Source organism: Pocillopora verrucosa, chromosome 11 (genome assembly GCF_036669915.1).
Source record: "Pocillopora verrucosa isolate sample1 chromosome 11, ASM3666991v2, whole genome shotgun sequence".
NCBI lineage: Eukaryota > Metazoa > Cnidaria > Anthozoa > Scleractinia > Pocilloporidae > Pocillopora > Pocillopora verrucosa.
The window spans coordinates 4,214,349-4,226,886 of record NC_089322.1 but is presented as its reverse complement, the minus strand read 5'-3'; the positions used below and the strand labels follow the sequence as shown (position 1 = coordinate 4,226,886).

The following is a 12,538-nucleotide window of genomic DNA, read 5'->3' as shown; positions in this document are numbered from 1 at the left end:
AAACCTTGGGAGATTTTTGGAGTTTCAAAATGGTCGGCTTTATACAAAATACTGGCATATGTCTCAGTTATGATCAAGCCCTCGCACTACAGTTATTTTAAAGAAATCTTGAGGTGCTACACAACGCAAGGAAGGAGCATCACTGATCCTTATGGACGGTACACTCACCGGGAAACGTTTGCCTTTTTGACAGCACACTTATCGAGATAATAGCCATAAAAAAACTATGCAATTTTCTAATGGTACAAACGCTCGTGGGCCAAAAATTTGCTGCAAAACGGCGTGAATTGAAAACACTTCAAAAATAGTCCAGCTGTACATTCTGTAGTTCTTGATCATTTCCGTTATTCTCGTTACTTAAACGTTTGATTCGCCAGTGATACTATAGGGAGAAATCAGATGGTGGTTACTCTTTACCTGCTATCCATGTTAACCTGACGAGCTTGCGCAAGTCCAAGCACCAGAGCGGAAGGTTGGAACGAGCTCTCCTGCAAGGCCTGCCTCTCCTCATGACGGATTCGCGCCAACTGTGCATGTCGGTGTTGCTCGCTTTCAAATTTAGCGTCGGCCCCGCGAACGTCAGCTAACAGGCTGTCTGTTTCAATACTGAGACGATTCTAAAGCAAAACATAAGAGATAACATCATTCTGAGAGGATAAAATATTCTGAGAAACGTCCGCCTACCCACCACAACTGATAATTCATAGATTGAGTAGGTTTAAATGATGTACGTTATATTACAACAACTGAATAAAGGGGTAAGTTTCTAAAAAAACTGTGTGTTGCCTCGCTGGGGGCAATACAAGATAAACTGGTTTTATCAACTGAGTTGATAATTTAACTTGGCCACGTAACGACTTTCTAAAGCTGACGTTTCGAGCGTTAGTCCCTTGCCATTCGCTGTAATTAAAGGCTAACGCTGGAAACGTCAGCTTAAGAAACTCTTTAAGGTGGCCAGTTTACAGTATCAATTCATTTCATAAAACTAAATAATCTATGTTGTATTACTTCGAGTATTTTCTCACGGCGTTGTTGTCAGATACAAATTTGGTCCAAAAACTTCCGATAAACAGACATATTTACCTCAAGATCCTGAACTGTACTCCCGGTGGATTTTTTAAGCGCCTCTTCCTCGGCTTGGACATCTTCTTCAGCCTCGAGTTTGAGAATTTCCTCGTCTGACATTCCTTGAGATTTTCTTTCCTCCCTCTTTTGTTGTCGTTCATTCTGCCGTTGCTTCTGCTGCGTGCCATTCGCACCCATCAGTGACATGAGATTAATGGCTGCTGCCTCACCTAAAAGCTGTTTCAGTTCGTCTTGTTTTCCTACAAGTCACAAACACATGGTCTCAGGAAGAGGCAGCAAGCAACTGAAACTTCAAGCTCTTTTGATAATTTTAAGAGAGTGATTTCCAACTAAGTCTAAAAGTAAAGTTATTTCATCGAAAGCTGATTACAAAATAACTCAGAATCAACAGGAGCCCGGAACATTTCTTAGCTCTCTAACAAGCCTTCTTTAGCTAAGTTGGAGCAATTTTCGACAGAATGTCGAAAGTAATCCGAGATTGCTTTAGTTTCGCTTTATTTCACAGAGTGATTGGTCCGGAAACTCGCGATGACTTGGTCAATCTGCGTTATGAGCAGTTTATTTCTACTACGAATTTCCAATGGGTCGTTGCGATATTTTCCATTGTTTAATAAGCTGTTCCTTTTATTTTTACAACACGCTATATAAATGTACTCTAGTTAAAGCACTTGTATGCAAAGTCGGAACTGAAAGAAATTTAAAATCTCGTGGCAGACTCAGATTTTCATTCTGTATCACGCTCGCGTGGAATGTTCAAATTTATCTTTGAGTTTTTTTTGTCATTTAACCACCGCCTAAAGACATCCTGTAAAAACGTTTTGAGCTCAAGGAAGAAATATGAAAGGTTTACCTTCACTTTGTAAAGCCTGTACTTTCAGTTTCATCTGCGCCAGTCTGGATAAATGATCATTCTCAGAAAGTGCCTCCCACTCAGTCAAGCCAACTTGTTGCATAAGAGCGTCACGCAGTAGCCTGTCTTTCAACACGTCATACTTGTAATTCAGGGCTTGTGACAGGTCACGCTCGTTAGCCGTGCCCCAGATTTCAGCTTGCGTGACAACTGCAACGACGTTCGGTTGGGAGGCGTCTTTTCGCGCTTGGAAGAGGTTTTCTTGAAGTTGCACTAACTCTGTTTTATCCTAAACCGAAAAGACAATACAAATCAAACTGGCTCAACGTTTACGTCCAAGAAGAAACAACCAAATATTTTGAACGAGACAACTTGGGAAGACAAGAAGCACCATCTTGGCTCACAACAGAAATATATTACGGATTCTAATGTAAATATGACTAAAACTTGTTGGCATTGTTTAGAATCAGTTCCATATTTCAAGGGTACAAGTCACATTGGATTAATTATGATCAAAATAAGCACCTTGAGCAATCGCAATTTGGTCACCCGCGTTTTCCCGCGCCTGATTCCACTTTCAGTTGGCTCCTTGTCGGTTGTGATATTCACGTTAATTCTGATTGGCCATGTGATTATTACGTTGTGGTTTTAGGACATTCAATAGAAAAGCTCTTTACTGAATTACACAGACCACCAAAGAGACGTAACATACCTTGTCCTGAATTTCATTCACAAGTTTTTCGCTTTCTTGGTCCTGTTCCTGCTGCAAGTCTGCCAACAGCGACACAATAACATCATCTTTCTTCACAGTTTCCTCTTGCGACAGTTCCAGATACTTCTGTCGGTTTACAACTTTAAAAACAGCAGCTTCCACGAGTAAATTATGACGGGCCTCTTTGTCGGCTGTGAAAGGAACAAGATGAATAAGGAAAACTTGACTTTGAAAACTCGCTTTTGTAAAAGTGTTCAACTTAGTTAAAAAGGAGAGCGCGATCTTAGATCTTAAAAGTATTTCCATACCTGGATCAAGACCTTTCATTTTCATGCTGATCTGCTGGAGCCAATTCTCTCGCTGTTGTTGAGTCATTGTCGCGGCGGCCTCAGCTAATTCCGGCATTTCTTGTTGCAACACGTCAAGTAAAGCCTAATAAAGACCCATGATCAAATCAGAAATCCATACCTTTCTCCAGAATATGTTAAGTGCATAAAGAATCCAAAACAACAAAAACAAGATTGAAATATCTGAGACCCTACGAGGCGTCGAGCCCACGAAATTGGGATGAGAAGTCAAACCCATGCGGTGTACTTGGTTAGGGACGAGGGATGCATTTGTTTCGTTTCAATACGCTATTTGATTGGTCCAAACCAAACTTACGCCGCCCTCTCCACCAATCAGATGGCGAACTAAGTCATTCACTCATCGTTTTCCCGCCTTTAAGACAATTTACACGTGCGTGGTTTGTTTTGGTTCCCATCAACTCCTTCTGCCCTGTTCTTTTGTTCTGATTAACTGTTTTTAAAATTTTTGTTCAGTTTTTTTAAGGGGAGAAGCGGAAAAGCAGTATAAAAATTGAAATATGGTCCATCTAGAGAAAATCCTACGTCTCTTTTTAAGATTTCCCTGGTTCGATTGACTTATCTGATACTCACCTGCCGTTCATCCTGATGTTTCCGTTCCAGCGTCTTCATTACAGCTTCTTGTAAGACGCTGACTTCCCCGTCAGTCACCAGTTTCTCCTCGGCCTCTTGTTCTTTGGCTCTTTTGCGGTTACGCAATTGTTCCAGTCGTTCTCGTGCCAATTGTTCCTGTCGCAAACGGTCTTGACGAAGCCTAGAAACACAAAAAGAGAAACGTTTATCACCTTTAGATTCCAACATCGGTTACATCCCCTTCACTGGCGGTCAATTTTCCACAGTTCCCTTTTTATACTCTGTTAGCGACGACTTATCTCTGTTCCCCCGGAAAACCATATAATCTCCCCCCAACATCCTCCACCACCCCCCCCCCCTCGCGATAAAAAATGACTGGCCCCCAACCTTTCTTCCACTGCAGCTTTCTGTTTCTCAGCCAGTCCCAGTACTAACGCGGCCGTGATAAACTTGTCTTCTTGTTTCGCTTTCAGTTTCTCTCGTTTCAGACGGGCCAGTTCAGCCTGTCTCTGTCTTTCGCTCATGAAGTGTTCGTCTTTTCCTTGTAAACTACGCATCAGTGCTTCCTTCTCTTCCTCGTATCTAAAGAAAGCAGTGACGAGATGGTAAATTCTCTTTACCTCCTTATATCAAATTCAGTGGATAACTTTGGAGAAGACAGGACCTGATCATTCTTAGTTGGGCAAGTTCTCTCACCTCCCTATATCAAATTCCAGGGCTTTTTCCAAGCGTTTAGTTGGTAAAACGAAGCAAAAAAAAGCAAACGGCGCCATAGTAGCGGAGAAAGGTTTGGGTCGAGTCGCGTTATGATATTCACAACTAGACCTTGTTTTCGTTTTCGCTCCGCCGGTGCTGTTGCACCTTTTAGTATTCCGCTGCGTTTTACTAATTGTACAACTAAAACAGGCTACCAATTCCATAAATCACTTAAGGAAGACAATATCTGAACATTCCGAGTAGGAAAAGCCATTCTAAAACCGAGCTCTCGACATTCAAAGTATGACACAGGAACAAGCACTTGGGTTTAATTCTTAGGGCATCACTCGGCTTCGAACAACAAGAAATTCTACACCACTGTTCCCTAAAGAAAGGATAAGAAACGACAGATGTGGAGTATTCTCTTCTGAAAGTCATTGCAAATTCCGTAAAGTAAAATAATCCATACGCAACACAGCCGGGATAAATGGTCGCATTTCACTCCACAAAAACATCGGTTAACATCAAAACTGTTGTCATTATTTACGCTGCGACACGAGGTTTTCTTCGCCCGCGAGAAAGTCTGAATCCTTGAGAAAAGCGAGCCGACGAGAGGTCTGCCAGGGGTCTGGCACTAATCATTATTAGTGCCAACCCCCACCAAACCTCTCCCTGACTCGTGTCAAATCTTCCCGCGGGCGGATGAACGGAGGAACCTCTAAAAAAACTTTCAGCCTAGTAAATCAAGCTATGAATATAGTTCTACAAAGTACCTTTTGTCCATATCTTCCAATATAGCTTTCAAATCTGTTACTCCTTCTCCTTCCGCCTCACCATCCTCCAACTCTGCCTCATCATCGTCATCAGGCGTCAATCCCTGAGCTAATCGCTCCCTACGTTTTGCTAGTCGCTCCTTCAGTTTTTCTTCGTATCTGTCACAATTAGAATTTCAAAAAGTTGGAAGGGGAATGAAAAAAGCCTCTTAATTTTACCAGTAGTTGGTTAAGCGATAAACTTTCTGGTCGTCTCAGACGACCGGATGGCCGCTAATCTCGATCACTTAAGGATCCTGAAGATCTTGTTTGGCCAATTTTCATCATGATTACCACTATCTGTTCATTTGCGATGTAGCCAGCAAATATCATCACCAAACTAATTGTTTCTTGTTTCCTTTTAACGTATCATATCGTGTCTGGTGATTCAAAAATTGATCATTCAGCCCCCTACTCTCCCTACCCTCCAGAAAGTCGAAATTCGATACTCATAGTTTCATGACTTGCGGTCACCGACAGTAACATTAAACACACCTTGCTTTGTTTTCACCCATCAATTTTCTTAGATTGGCGTCCATTTCAAATCCTTCTCCCAGCAGACGGTGCAGTTCATCCAGTTGTCCTTCCTTCCGCAGTCGTCGTTCCTCTAATTTGAGTTTCACAAGTCTCTTCTGCCGCTCCTGCTCTGACAGCTGCGCCCACTCGGCGTCTCCTACATGAAACGATACGAAAAAGTAATGAGACTTTTTTACATTCAGTTCCGAAAATTCGGACTAGGATTGGCCGAAAGAAACTCGCGTCACCTTCTCCGACAACCAATCAGACGTAAAGTTGAGGCCAATCGAAACCTGATTGGTCACGTTTTCCCGCGCTCAAGGACCTGTCGTCTGCTAAAACTTTTTTGAGTTATCATCGGTTCATTGTCATTTTTGTCTTTATTCTGACTGACCGTTGATAATACTCTCATAGGTTGAGGCTTTATTGTCGCAAAAGTATTACAATAAAATGAAGACATCGCAGGGTAGTCTCTTCGCATCTAGGAGACGAGCCTACGATCCCAGACGTAATTCGGTATATCGCACCTCTCTGCCCAGTCGGAGAGAGAGGCGACATCTGTCGTAGGAGAAGGGTTATAACGGTCTATTAGTATGGGGGCTTGTTTGTTGGGGATCCTTCCCTTACATTTTCACAATAATAGAGAAAGGGTTTCTTGTATCACACTATTTCAACTGGTATAGTACACACGCACCACAGACATATTCTTCAATAGTATGTCGCATTCTAAATCAGCTAACTTAACAAAGAATGCACACGATCGACTGTAATTCCAGGGTTCAAGGTTAATAACAGAGTTATCAACCTCGCAGAAGTGTTCTAAAATATTTCCTCCCCAATTCCCTCGGTCACTTAAATAAAAACATTAAAGGACTAGAAAAGGAAGGAGATTCAAACCACTACACCCTTACCTAACTGCTTCTTGATAGCTTCCAGCAAGAGTTTGTCTTTAAGCGCGTCATATTTCTGATCCAGAGCTGAGATCAAATCCTTGTCTGATCCAGTCCCATCATACTCTAACAAGACTGTGGCTACATTCTCCACAACTTCATCTTTCCGCTCTTGTTCATGCTTTTCCTTCATGGCGGACAGCTCTTCTTGAGTCTGATAAAAAAAAAAGAAAAAAATCATTCGTTAAATGTGTTTCCGGTGAAAATGATTCGGAATTTTTTTTTTGTTGAGGGGGGGAGAGGGAGGGGAGGAGGGGGAGGGGGAGGGGGAGGGGGAGGGGAGGGGGAAGCAAGAATGGCGCAGGGCCGAGAACGCTCTCTATTTCCCACCCCATCATTTTAATTTCTTCGCTGTCCCCTCCCTCCGCAAAAACTAACACTTCAGTGTCTGAGGAATAGGTTTTGGATGAAGGACTGGAGACAGAGAGGACGTAAGAAAGACTGTATTTCTGTTGTCAAAGAGTAAGAATTAATTCATCTTAATCATCCTGAAAAAGCCCCTTTATTCTTTAAGTCCTATTTATTCGCTGCTGTCAGAAATCCCCTCACCCTCCCCGCCCCCGCCCCCCCCCAGCTTTGATGAAATCTCCAGCATATACCATAAGGAGGGAGGTGGGGAAGGGAATTTGCGCTCTTGTATCTTGGCGGTTTTCAATCAGAGACTTGGCCTTTTTCCAGGCTTTTTCAGTGTTGGGAAGTAAACAGTAGGATGTAAAGTAACAATTGACGGTTTTTTCTCTTGTCCCTCCAACCTTTTCCTGAAGATTTCCTAGGACTCCTGCACTCTCCTTGTCTTGTTCTTCTTGTAAGTCAGCCATCATAGCGACTGTAACTTCTTCATCGTTCACTTCACCTTCCTTTTCACTACTCAGTCTGTATCGCTGAACTTCAAATTTGTAAGCAGCGGCCATGTCCAGGATGTCGACATGGAGAAGTTGGTCAGCTAAGGAAAAACAAAAACAAAATTTTAACAAAATCCACTTTAACCCTTGAACTTAAGTTTGAATAGCATCTTAAACTAACCTTTAACACCCAAGTCAAGTTCCTCTCTCTTCCCTTTGAGCTCACTGAGTCTTTTAAGTCTGTCGTCTTCACTAACAGTTCTGGCTTCTTCTCGTATGCTCTCGCTGCTCTCATCTTGAAGCAATCCCATCAAGAATTCCTGTTCTGCGCGGTGTTTTCTTTCCAGTGACTTCAACACAGCGTCCTGCCAGCCTTGTAAATCATCTATAAATCAAGGAGAAGATGCCGATCGTGAAGAATGATCACACACACAAAAATGATTTGAACCCTAGTTTTGCGGTAGCATGAGAGTAGGCCTTCGTTATCATTAGCGCTGCAGGAAGCGTGGCACTAATATCTGTGTTGACCTCTCGCCGGCTCGCGTTTCTCAAGGCTTCATACTTTCCCGCGGGCGAGAAACGCTCGTCCCGAAGTTCAATTACGAGGGCCTGCGCGCAGGTTAATGTTACGGTGGGGTGGAGTGAGGCGTTCTACTTTTAAACTACAGCAAAAATCGTAGTGACAGACAGTCTTCCTCTAAAATGGTCGAAACACTTGACTTAGCTTAAAGCGACGCTACTTCTTCAACTTTTTGCATAAATGAGGTGGATAAAAAAAGCTACACAGTCGCGCTGAATTCGACAAGTGAATCTAAGTGGAAATACAGTAGAGTACAAACCAAAATTAGTGAAAAAATTGGTGTTGATGTTGGTGCGCTGAACTATGAGAGTAATAATTATAATAGTTTATGTAATTAGAGCTCTTTCTATCGCTGTCCAATAGCGCTTTACAATGACGTAAGTAAACATAAAGTGCTTAAGAATCGCAGCGCAGCGCAGCCGAGGAGGAACTCGGGGCGAGCGAGTGAGGCACACCAAAAGTAGGTTCACTCCAAGACATGCGCACGGCCCTCTTTCATTAATTTTTTTCATGTACTGATTTTTATTGACGCGCGCGACGGACAAGGCCGAAAAGGAGGGATTACTTGTTGTCTATATAACCTTTATCGGGATCTGGTTCATCGTCATCTTCCTGCTCCTCAGGTTTTCCTCGTCTCTTTCTTCTCGCCAATCGTTCCCTTGCTAGCTGTTCTTGACGCTCCCGATCACGGCGTAACCTGATGACCAGAAAAAAAAATGAGTTAAAGAGATTTAACGAACCGCAATAAAACTTTAAGTTTTTGAAAATGGATCCATCAGTTCTCAAGAAGCTAAGAACTGGTCACGTTTCTGCCTCACTTTTCTTCAAGGTTCTGTCTGTTTCTTTCCGCCAGCCCCAGTACCAGCGCAGCTTCATCAAACCGTGATTCTTGTTCAGCTTGTCTTTTCTCGCGTTTGAGCCTCACAAGTTCAGCCTGACGACGTTTTTCTGCAGCTTTCCGGTCTTGTTCCTCCTGATAACACAAAGAGAAAGAGTAGAGTACCATTCAATCAAACCTTAGGTATCCTTTACATCCGTAATCCTAAACTTAGCCCACGTCCCCGGGTGTGAATTTGTGTCAGTGCATCGCTACAGTTTTACCCTTTGAGATCTTAAATTTTAGCCGGGTCCCCAGGTGTAGACATGTGTCAGTGAATCACTGTAGTTTTAACTAGTCTCAAATTTAGGCCGGGTTCCCAGGATTAGACTTGAATCAGAGAACCACTGTAACTTAAACCTTGATACTTCAAACATAGGACGCGTCCACGGGTGTAAACTTGGAGCAGCGTATGACGCTTTGGTAGGCACGTGCGAGATGTCAGTGCGCACTCAAAGGGGTTTTCTCGCTCGCTCGCTCGCTTGCTTATTCCCGACCCTTGCACGCGTTCTGCGCGAAATTTATGCGACAAAACAAGGATTATGGTACATAAAAGCGCTGTACCTGTAGTCCTCGTAATAGTGCATCCTTCTCCTCGTCAAAACGGTTTTGCAGGTCTTTTAAGATGTTGCCAGTACTGACGGCTTCTTCTTCATTTAAAAGTCGCATGGTTTCCTCATCTTCTTCGTCAGGATCCAACCCTTCTTCAAGTCGTTTCTGGCGCCTCTCTAGGCGTTCCTTAAGTCGCTCTAAATAACGCTGTCGGTTTTCTCCCAAAAGAGCCTTTAAAAAAAAATTGGAAGAAAAAAAAGGCCTTTAAATTAACGTAGAGGAAACCACCAAGAGAACAATTTTCAACGGAGTGTTGAAAGTTATTGCAGATTGCATCGGTTTTGCATCATTGTGCAGTGTGATTGGTCTAATAAAAAAAACTCGATCCACCCTCTCAACCAATCAGATGCAACACTAAAACTACTCACGACTTGGTTATCCGCGAAGTTGTTTTGTTGATCAATTCTCATAACTAATTTTCAAGAAAATGTGTAGCAGCTAGAGGGGAGAATTAACAATCAGATCTTGGAAGTGAAAGGGTCAGTTACGATACCTGTAGAGTCTCAGCATTCTTAAGTCCTTCACCTAACAGAGCCGCTGCATCATCAAACCTCCCTTGTTGTCTCAGACGTCTCTCCTGTAGCTTTAGCTTAGCAAGCCGAGCCTGTCTTTCTTGTTCAGAGAGATGCGCCCATTCTGCTGCGCCCATTTGTTTCTCTAAGGCTTCAAGAAGCAGCTTGTCTCTAAGCGTGTCGTATTTTTCTTCCAAAGCCTGGAGAAGTTCATCCTCTTGAGAGACATTTTCTTCTGTGCCAAGAAGAACAGATGATATCCCGTCGAGCAACTCCTCTTGCCATGATTGGTGCTCCAGTTGTCGAAGACGAAACAATTCTTGCATGTCCTGCGGAAATTAATAAAGCTGATTAGGACTACCACTAATTCACGAGAGACATTAAAACTTTCTATCCCTGCTCTATGTCTTTTGAGGCAAATGCTACCCTAGACCTTACTTAGAACAGGGGTTTGAATAAAAGCCATTTACCGACAGGCCTCCACCGCCTATATGACCTTTTACCGCGGCCCTTTTAGCCCGCGAGCAAGCTCTTGTGACTGAGGGCGCAAAGGGATAGATAGCGACAACATACATGAATTGCTCCTCACCTTGCTATGCAGTGTCAACAACATCTGACTCTCCACTTCCTGGTAATGCTGAAGATCAGCCATGATGTCTGCCGCTACCTCCTGATCGTCAGGGGAGGTACCGCGACATACCCTGAGGTCAGTTCGTCTGTCTTCTATCACCAGCCCTGCAGCTTCTTGCAGGATCGCATAATGGCGTTCTTTGCTAACCAAGCGTTCTGTGGAGCTTTGCTTCCGCCAGCCTTGTTGTTGAGTTCTCAAAACAAGCAGCTGGTTGGATCGCTCGTCTGAATATTACCATACAACAAGTTATTATTTTTACAAAACTACTCCTCGACTAACCCACACCCACCCTGCCCCCACATTCCCCCTCCCCCTCCCCCCCCCCATTACTTGCATTGGGGTGATTCGGACCTCCCAGACCCTCTCTCTGGATCCACCGCTTCGAAAAATATTGAAAAGGGTGTAAACGCTCTTCAAATGAATGCCTCTACAATAAGGCAGGACGGCCGCGAGAAATTTAGGAAATTCTCTTCACTTCTGTTAGACTATTTTTTCAGTGAACTACATGTACTGCCTTAGCATTGTCGAAACTCAATCAGCGGTAAAGCTTAGAGTCTAATAAATATCGCGGCATTTAATATTGTAAATCCGCTTTATTATCTAATCTTTTAATCCATTACGACGTATTCTCCCAACATAAACTGAACGCATTTACAAATCTGTCTCCCTTAACTTTGTCCTCCACCACTAACCTGGAGATAGTTTCTTAGCTGCACTGCGGGCCTGTACACTTTCCCGGCCTTGTAACAAGTAAATAAGCAGCTCTCTTTCCATGGCGTGTTTCCTTTCCAATGCTCTGACAGTGTCCTCCAACACATCAACCAGACCCGCCTCTCCTGGTGTACTGAAGTCCAGTTCCCCTCCCTTCCAGTTTCTTGGCAGCTTCCTGCCCTTCCGCTGTGTAAGGCGCTCTTTGCCAAGCTGTTCCTGTCGTTTGCGGTCATCTTTTGGTCTGGTTTATTACGTAAAAGTAAAAAAAAAGAAAAAAAAATTTTTCAATCGAGAGTCAAAAGTAATGGAAGATTTCATTGGTTTTGCTTTCCTTCGTTGTGATTGGTCTAGAAAACTTACGCCCCGTCTCAACCAATCAGATGCGAAAATACCAATCGCGTCTTGATTATCCACGTTTTCCCGCGCTTTCAGCAGTTTGCTTGTTTTAAACTTTGAGTTCTCATTATTAATCCATCCTTCTATCTCTTCGCAAATCACTTCTCTCCTCTATTCCTTTCATTTTCTGTCAGTTGACCTCCCCAATCGTTCGTTTTTCTGTCTGTCCAATTCTCTGTCCCTCGCAAAGCACACATATATGACAATACAAAATACAGAATGAAAATCATGTACCTTTGCACCTGCTCTTTCACGCGTTCAGCAATTCCCATAGCTAAACCAGCACTCTCAAACTTCCCTTCTTCTCGGGCACGTAACTGCTCTCTTAGAATAAGTCCATACTCAGTCAGCTTCTGCTCCGCTGTCATGGTATTTGTACCAGCGCCTTTCAATTTGGCAGTTATGGCGTCTTTATCCTGGCGATAGCGCTTCTCAAGATCTATCAGAAGTTGCTCACTCTTGGCGTGTCCTTGTAGAGCTTTTTCACGAGACCTGAGCATTTCTTCCTCTATCTCCTTGTTGCTTTTCCCTGTGACAGTTGCAACATTAAAACAATTTTTAAATACTTCAACCCCTTGGTGCGACGGATCAATATACTGATATTGATCCGCGACGGATATATATTGATAACAACTAAGTGTTAATGTTGGGTTAGGGGAGGGGTAGGTGGGCAGTCGCCCAGATACTGATATTGATCCATGATCGCCAGCTCAAGACGTTCTTGATTGTTACACATATTCTCCTTGTCATTATCTAAAGAAACTTATAAAGAACAGTGTGGAGAATACACACACTGATGTTAGAGTCCAAAGGCTTT

At 43.2% G+C, this 12,538-nt stretch overlaps 1 protein-coding gene across 1 annotated transcript in view; it reads right to left on the bottom strand.

Annotated features, from left to right (window-relative positions):
• Positions 1 to 12,538, bottom strand: part of LOC131777909 (trichohyalin) — a 30,774-nt gene that overhangs the window by 13,543 nt on the left and 4,693 nt on the right. Inside the window, exons 4-22 of the mRNA XM_059094274.2 lie at positions 11,956 to 12,250; positions 11,307 to 11,566; positions 10,573 to 10,838; positions 9,965 to 10,312; positions 9,424 to 9,642; positions 8,801 to 8,955; positions 8,564 to 8,679; positions 7,584 to 7,787; positions 7,313 to 7,503; positions 6,522 to 6,714; positions 5,590 to 5,767; positions 5,056 to 5,214; positions 3,974 to 4,168; positions 3,587 to 3,767; positions 2,957 to 3,080; positions 2,649 to 2,839; positions 1,937 to 2,225; positions 1,084 to 1,325; positions 418 to 617 (exon numbers count right to left, since the gene is read on the bottom strand). Of these exons, the coding sequence (XP_058950257.2) occupies positions 418 to 617; positions 1,084 to 1,325; positions 1,937 to 2,225; positions 2,649 to 2,839; positions 2,957 to 3,080; positions 3,587 to 3,767; positions 3,974 to 4,168; positions 5,056 to 5,214; positions 5,590 to 5,767; positions 6,522 to 6,714; positions 7,313 to 7,503; positions 7,584 to 7,787; positions 8,564 to 8,679; positions 8,801 to 8,955; positions 9,424 to 9,642; positions 9,965 to 10,312; positions 10,573 to 10,838; positions 11,307 to 11,566; positions 11,956 to 12,250 (4,006 nt within the window). The remainder of the gene's footprint in view (positions 1 to 417; positions 618 to 1,083; positions 1,326 to 1,936; positions 2,226 to 2,648; positions 2,840 to 2,956; positions 3,081 to 3,586; positions 3,768 to 3,973; positions 4,169 to 5,055; positions 5,215 to 5,589; positions 5,768 to 6,521; positions 6,715 to 7,312; positions 7,504 to 7,583; positions 7,788 to 8,563; positions 8,680 to 8,800; positions 8,956 to 9,423; positions 9,643 to 9,964; positions 10,313 to 10,572; positions 10,839 to 11,306; positions 11,567 to 11,955; positions 12,251 to 12,538) is intronic.